General features: G+C 32.0%; 1 protein-coding gene across 2 annotated transcripts; it reads left to right on the top strand.

Annotated features, from left to right (window-relative positions):
• The first annotated feature begins 7 nt into the window (after positions 1-7).
• Positions 8-4,143, top strand: LOC128179439 (chromatin complexes subunit BAP18-like). 2 transcript variants are annotated; one of them, XM_052846859.1, is made up of 6 exons: positions 8-113; positions 461-555; positions 796-897; positions 1,029-1,210; positions 2,080-2,169; positions 2,912-4,143. In XM_052846859.1, the coding sequence occupies exons 1-6, from the start codon at positions 96-98 to the stop codon at positions 2,932-2,934; spliced, it is 510 nt and encodes a 169-aa protein (XP_052702819.1). In that variant the 5' UTR covers positions 8-95; the 3' UTR covers positions 2,935-4,143. The 2 variants fall into 2 exon arrangements, with proteins under 2 accessions (XP_052702819.1, XP_052702820.1); XM_052846860.1 differs by having other exon boundaries at positions 796-846.
• The last annotated feature ends 2,446 nt before the right edge of the window (positions 4,144-6,589 follow it).

The raw sequence follows: 6,589 nt of genomic DNA on the forward strand, positions 1-6,589 counted from the left end.
GATTAACGTAATAGTTCCGGTGTAAACTTCCGGTACAGTTTTCTCATGAGAAAGAAACTTTGTTAATTTTTTGTGCACAAAACTGCACAGCAGAAATGAGTTCTGCAAGCAAGGTATATTTTGTTAAAGTGGGAATTTAATAACCTATTTATCATTTTCCCAAATGAAAGATCATTTGCATTATAAAAGATAATTAATTCAACGTTAGCGTTCAGTCACACTGTGCACTAATCCGAGACTCCTCTGACTCTAACCCCCATTTTTATATTGTGACCCCCGCAAGTCACAATATAAAAGCGGGGGTTAGAGTCAGAGGAATCTCGGATTAACTGTGCACTTGCATTGTGCAAGATAACTTTGTTTTATTCCTTATCATGTTTGTAGGTTTAATTTTACACATTCGTGTATTTAAACATGTACTACATTTAATAACCGGATTAACTTGTGTGTCTGCTTAAAGGTTGGTGAAATATTCACAGCAGCAGGTGCTGCCTTTACAAAACTAGGGGACCTTACTCTACAACTTCACCCTACATCAGAACAAAGTCCATCAAGGTGATCAGAAGAAAAGAATGTCTACTTGAAATAAAAATAAATGGTTCCAGCCTGAACAATGCATATGATCTGTAGTCTAGAATTGTTATGAAAGGCTAGATTAATCACAATATATTTCAACAGAACTTTAACTGTTCAATGGTCTAATGGCAAAATGGGATACTTTTAATTTACCAGTAATATTTATGACCATTTCTTTGTTTAAAAAAATCAAATTTCTATATAATTATCTTCTTTTAGTGGAAAGTGGACCCCTCATGAAGTGGACATGCTGAAGAATGCTGTCAAACGGTTTGGAGATGATCTAGACAATATAAGTGAAATAATAAAAACTAGGACTATGTAAGTCAGATAATTAAAAAATTATATTATAGTCATTAGAAGCTCAAAAAGATGCAGAGAAGAAAAGTGTTGGATGAATGAAAGTGAAAAAGAGATTCAGGTGTAAATTTCTTGAAGTTTTTAAATTTTAGATCTCAAATTAAAACACAAATGAAGAGGAAGGCATATGAAGATGCAGGACTTCCACAGCCAACAGAACCATCCCCTAAAAAGCAAGCTGTGAGAGCAGAAAAGACTCCGCAAGTAGTTACAGTTACAACAGCCACAGTTAGTGCTTCAGTAGAATCTCAGCCCAAAAAGCAACCCCAGAATGGTACATGATTTAATATTAAAATTAGATACATGTAAATGATCTAAAGAGTGCTAACTTGTTAAGAAAATTATTATTTTTAAGGTACCCGATCCATAATAGCCTCAGATTCAATGAATTTGGGTGCATAACAGATATGTATCGGCTTAACACTCGGTATACTTGAACATAATGTTCCTATTTAAGTATCAATATGTAAGTGTGGAATGTGTCCTAATTAATGACCTTTTCCTTTTTTGAAGAGTTGTCCCCCTTTGCTTTTATTCTATAAGAATTAATTCTAAAAAAATCGACATGGTATAAAATTTATTTTCAAAAGTTTTTGTTTTCCTATTGATAAAATACATCTTTCCACCAAAGCATTTTTTAATACTCCTAGTAATTACTTTTTTATTTTAAAAAATGTGCTTGTCTCCATAGACCTTAATGCAATCTTCATTAATTAATTACTGCTTAGTTATTAATATTTTTGAAAATTTCTCTCGGTTAATCTTTTTCTACTCTTAAATGCTTTAAATGAATATCAAAGTATTAAAAACATTATTAATATTCAAGGTTGGAAAAATTTGGTCCTAATATGGATCGGATACCTTAAAGTGCATCTTTAATATATAAGATACCAGTAGCCCTCTCAATTTGAACAGTCATTTGAAATATCACACCAAGAATCTGATGCAAAATATGAATACAGACAAACCATCTACTAATAATGCATGACAATATGAATAGTTGAGTACAGATATCATTCATGTGAGAAGAAGAGTAATTACTTTTGACTATTTATTTTGATATTCCGATAAAGGAATTTCATATGTAGATATTGATGTCTAAAACAACTCCTCAGGGCTGTGTTTGAACTATCTTTATTTTAGATGTGACATTAAGTGCTCTAAATGCTCCTGAAAGTGATGTAGATATTGAAGGAGATTCTTCCTCATCAAAACGGTTAGATTTTGATTCAGGTAAGAGAGAATTATTTTTACTCCTTGCTTTTTAATTTCATAAAATTATCACAGCAATCTCTATTTATATAGACAAAAAGTCTGTTTATGATACTGATAGATAGTTTATCTTTTCATGAAAAGATAAACATAAAAACTAGTTTAAACAAACCATTAAGTGGATGAATAAAATTCATATTAATGCTAAGAAGTAAAATCTAGCTTTATTATTTTTTATAAACTCTTAAATTAGGAACAGTTATTGTAAAACAGGAGAGAGTGGAATAATAAGGTTATAAATCAATTTTATACAGTTATTTTTGACAGTTTGTTGCATTTGTTTTTATACTTTGTCACTTGCTTATTATTTTTATTTATTATTTTGTCTTTGTATTTCAAACAAAATTTTGCATGCCTTATTGTTAATTTTAAACTGCTGTTTTATTAATATATTATATTGTTTTACAGTACAAGTGAATTTAAAAGCATATCAAGACTTACAAAAAAATATGACAGTAAAGCAAAATGAACCAAACATTCTGAAATATTATATTTTTTAATCAAAAAATATGTAAAGTTGAACTTTGATATCTCAAACACTGATATCTCGAATACAATGGATATTTTTTAAGTATTTTACCCTTGATATCACAAATACTAGTACTTCGATGTCTCAAAGTTTTTAAACCATCCTGTCTAGTTCAAGGTAATGAAGTTTAACTGTATATGTTTCTTTTTCTGAATACTTACTTGTTTATTGTAGATGTAGATTCCAGCATGTTGTGAACTCAGTGTGTTAAGAGTTCCAGACCATGGCAGCATTTACTAACAGTTAGGTCTTCTGTGACACACTGATGAGCGAACGGCAATTATTTATATTTCAACACTTGGATCTGCAGATTTTACATTGTTTGGATTAAAGGCTTGAAATTCAAGCGATTCCTGTTACGTAATCATGTTTATTCTCCACTTTTATTGATGGTTCATGCTGAAGGGGAGTTAACTTGTCTTCACCTTAATGTGGGAGATAACTAGTCCTCTTCTGCTCAATTTTCTTGTCGAAATTTAAAAATTGTCTTATTATGAAAAAGTGAATACATGCAATTCTGGTACTTAAATTAAAATGTGAGTTGATCAAAGTGAACAAAATACATGTATATGTGAAACAAGTAATTTATTTACAAGTTCATGTAATAAATCTATGCCTACTGCATTGGTTGTTGCCCCTGATATGTATACATACCTTTTAAAATATTTCAAGAGTTCAAAATTACACAGAGTTTCAGAATGAAAATTAAATTACCCTTAACTTTAATATGATGTCAGGAAAGATGCAGTTTGTTGAGATGTACAAGAACAAAAAAAAATGTAGAATATCACAAATGAATTCAAAAGAAAAAAAAATACCCATAGATTAGACAGTATGTGTTAATTAAATAATGTTTTGAACCTTTGGAAAAATGTATGTTGTTCATTAGCAGGCATTTTTTTTTTCATAATTTTTCATTCAAAACAAGCGTGATGGAGAAATTGGTGCTAGACTTCCATGGAATACCTTTTCTTGTCTGTATAACTATGTCTCAATTAAACTTTACAAAATGTGTTTTCATGTCACATTAGCAATCCGTGGGTTGGTACTACAGTACTTTGTGGCTCACTCACATTGGAGCGTGTCTGAGTCGATATCTGATATTTAGAATAGTTTTACTGTTCATATTTTACATGTATCACTATATCCTCATTAGATGTGAATGTTTTATCATTTTTTTGGTGTTTTAGAAGAATTACGTTATTAAATACTGTGAACAAAAGAAAAGAGTTTTGATTTTTTTTTCTTTTTTGAGTGGTATTTTATAATTGTACAAAGTAAATTCTCACATATGTAGTTAGAATTATCATTGACTTAAAAGTCCAATGGACCAGGTGTTTTATTTCTGTAAATGTACATTCTTTATTGTAAACCATTGTCACAGAAATAAATGATTTACTTTAAAACTTATTTACTGGTAAAAAAAAAAAAATTGGTGTTGAAACACTATGCACATTCTTGAGTGTTCCAAATCGCTCATCTGACCAACAATGACCAGCTGTTGACCTCAATCTGACCCAGGTAAATTTACGAATTCAAAAACGGAAAGAACACGAAACTGGTATGAATGCACAAGTAATGTTTTCATTGCTTCTACGTGTTGTGTTTGTCAAAATTATGTGGAGTTTCGAAGCTGCATTAATTGATGAGCATGTGATCATGAATTCATCACGGATCTAAAGCTTTCTTCGCCAGCCAATAAATACATGTATAACATATTGATAAGGAATGTTGTGTATCAGAAACCTTTATCTAGCGAAGATGTGAAGCTATATGTACATTTTATTTTCAATATTTTCATATTAACACTCCTTGGAAGAGTGACCAGCCCTGTTTTTAAAAAAAAGTGAAAGCTTCGTGGCTCTAGTGAAGGTAGCATAAATGTATAAAGTTTACTGACAGATAGATCGGAAAAGCTCATTTTCAAGAGTTTTCAGCTCATGTGCGTTATTAATATACCAGTATTTTCTTCATAAATTTATGCATTTAAGCCTATCTTAATTATTTTTTCTATGGTGATTCATGCAGGTATGAAAGCAGCAAGTACTGCAGAAACAAGAGGCCAATTGGCCTTAACAGTCACCTGAGTAGCAGATAACCCATACAGAAACTTGTTTAGGAATCTCATATTTGCATTGAGTTAGTTTTCATTCTTGAGTAAAAAAAATTTATAAATCTGTAATGACGACCACCTCCATGGCTGAAATCTTTCAAAAAGAACTATGAAATCTATAATTTTGGTAAAAAACTAATAGATCTGGTCTACAAAATCATGAATTCAGTTTTCCTTTCAGGTGTGTGGGAGTAAAGAAGATATAATATTTAAACATTATATGTATTTTAAAACACCTATACATCCATTTTGGCCCTCCCCTAAAGTCAAAACCCATACTCCAGGGGACATGAAATTTAAAATTTTAGTAGAGGACTTCCTGGTAAACATAATTATGAAGTCAGTTTTTCATACAGATGTGTGAGAATAGAGAAGAAGATTTTTAAACATTATATGCATTAACACTATATTGCCCCGCCCCCCCCCCCCCCATGTCCTGAACCCCTGACCCAGGGGCCATGAATTTCACAATTTTGGTAAAGGAGTTAGTGGACATCATAATCATTAACATTATAATCATGCATTTAGTTTTTAACAAATATATATGGGAGTTGAGAAGAAGATTTAAGTTTTGATATATTTTTACTATATGGCCATATTGGCCCCACCCTAGAGCCTGAACCCCTGACCCAGGGGTCATGACTTTCACAATTTTGGTAGAGGGATTCATTAACATAATCATGCATTTAGTTTTTAACAAATATATATATATGGGAGTAAGGAAGAAGATTTTCTAAGATTTAATACATTTTTACTATATGGCCATATTGACCCCACCCTAGATCCCGAACACCTGACACAGGGGTCATGAATTTCACAATTTTGGTAGAGGGTTTCATAGGCATTATAATCATGCATTTAGTTTTTAACAAATATATATGGGAGTTGAGAAGAAGATTTTCTAAGATTCAATACATTTTTACTATATGGCCATATTGGCCCCATCCCAGAGCCAAAACCCCTGACCTAGGGGCCATGAATTTCACAATTTTGGTAAGGGCTTCATGGACATCATAACCATGCAACCAGTTTTTTCCTCACATGTGTGGGAGTAGAGAAGAAAATTTTGAAAATTTGGCTTTTTTGGTGCATATTTGGCCCCACCTGTGTTGCCCCGGGGGCGGTAGAGTTAACGTGTTAACGCACGACGGACGACGCGCGACGACGGACGAAAACAGAAAGCAATAGGTCACCGGAGTTACTTTACTCAGGTGACCTAAAAATACGTAACCCGCGTACACACTGGGAACGAGTAGTTGATATTTGTTTATTAAATTGGAATATATATATATATATATATATATATATATATATATATATATATATATATATATATATATATATATATATATATATATATATATATATATATATATATATACATGTAGGTAGTTTGAATTGCAACGCTTGTCCCGTTTCTTACACCTCAAACACCATCCACCTTTGAGAATTGGGCGTGTTTTGATTTAACTTGAAATTTGACACCCATCCAGATCCATCGTTTCAAACCACGGTCCGGATTTCGCATAGCTCTCTCCAGATGGAAGAGAATCGTACATATTTGCAGTGGTTTGCGACGATAACACCCCCCCCCCCTCACAAATCTCCGACACAAGGCAAAATAAAGAATAAATAACTAGTTAAGATGAAGATTTGGTTTGAAAGTTAGGGATATTATACACCTGCACCTATATACTCTTCCTGGAACTAAGATTCATTTTTGACACTTGAAATTCTAT

This window comes from Crassostrea angulata, chromosome 4 (assembly GCF_025612915.1).
Source record: "Crassostrea angulata isolate pt1a10 chromosome 4, ASM2561291v2, whole genome shotgun sequence".
Lineage (NCBI taxonomy): Eukaryota > Metazoa > Mollusca > Bivalvia > Ostreida > Ostreidae > Magallana > Magallana angulata.

Excerpts from the sequence above, each read along its gene's own strand:
- LOC128179439 (XM_052846859.1), top strand. Across the intron at positions 898-1,028 it reads ATAATAAAAACTAGGACTAT|ATCTCAAATTAAAACACAAA; the intron begins GTAAGTCAGATA and ends TTTAAATTTTAG. Across the intron at positions 2,170-2,911 it reads ACGGTTAGATTTTGATTCAG|ATGTAGATTCCAGCATGTTG; the intron begins GTAAGAGAGAAT and ends TGTTTATTGTAG.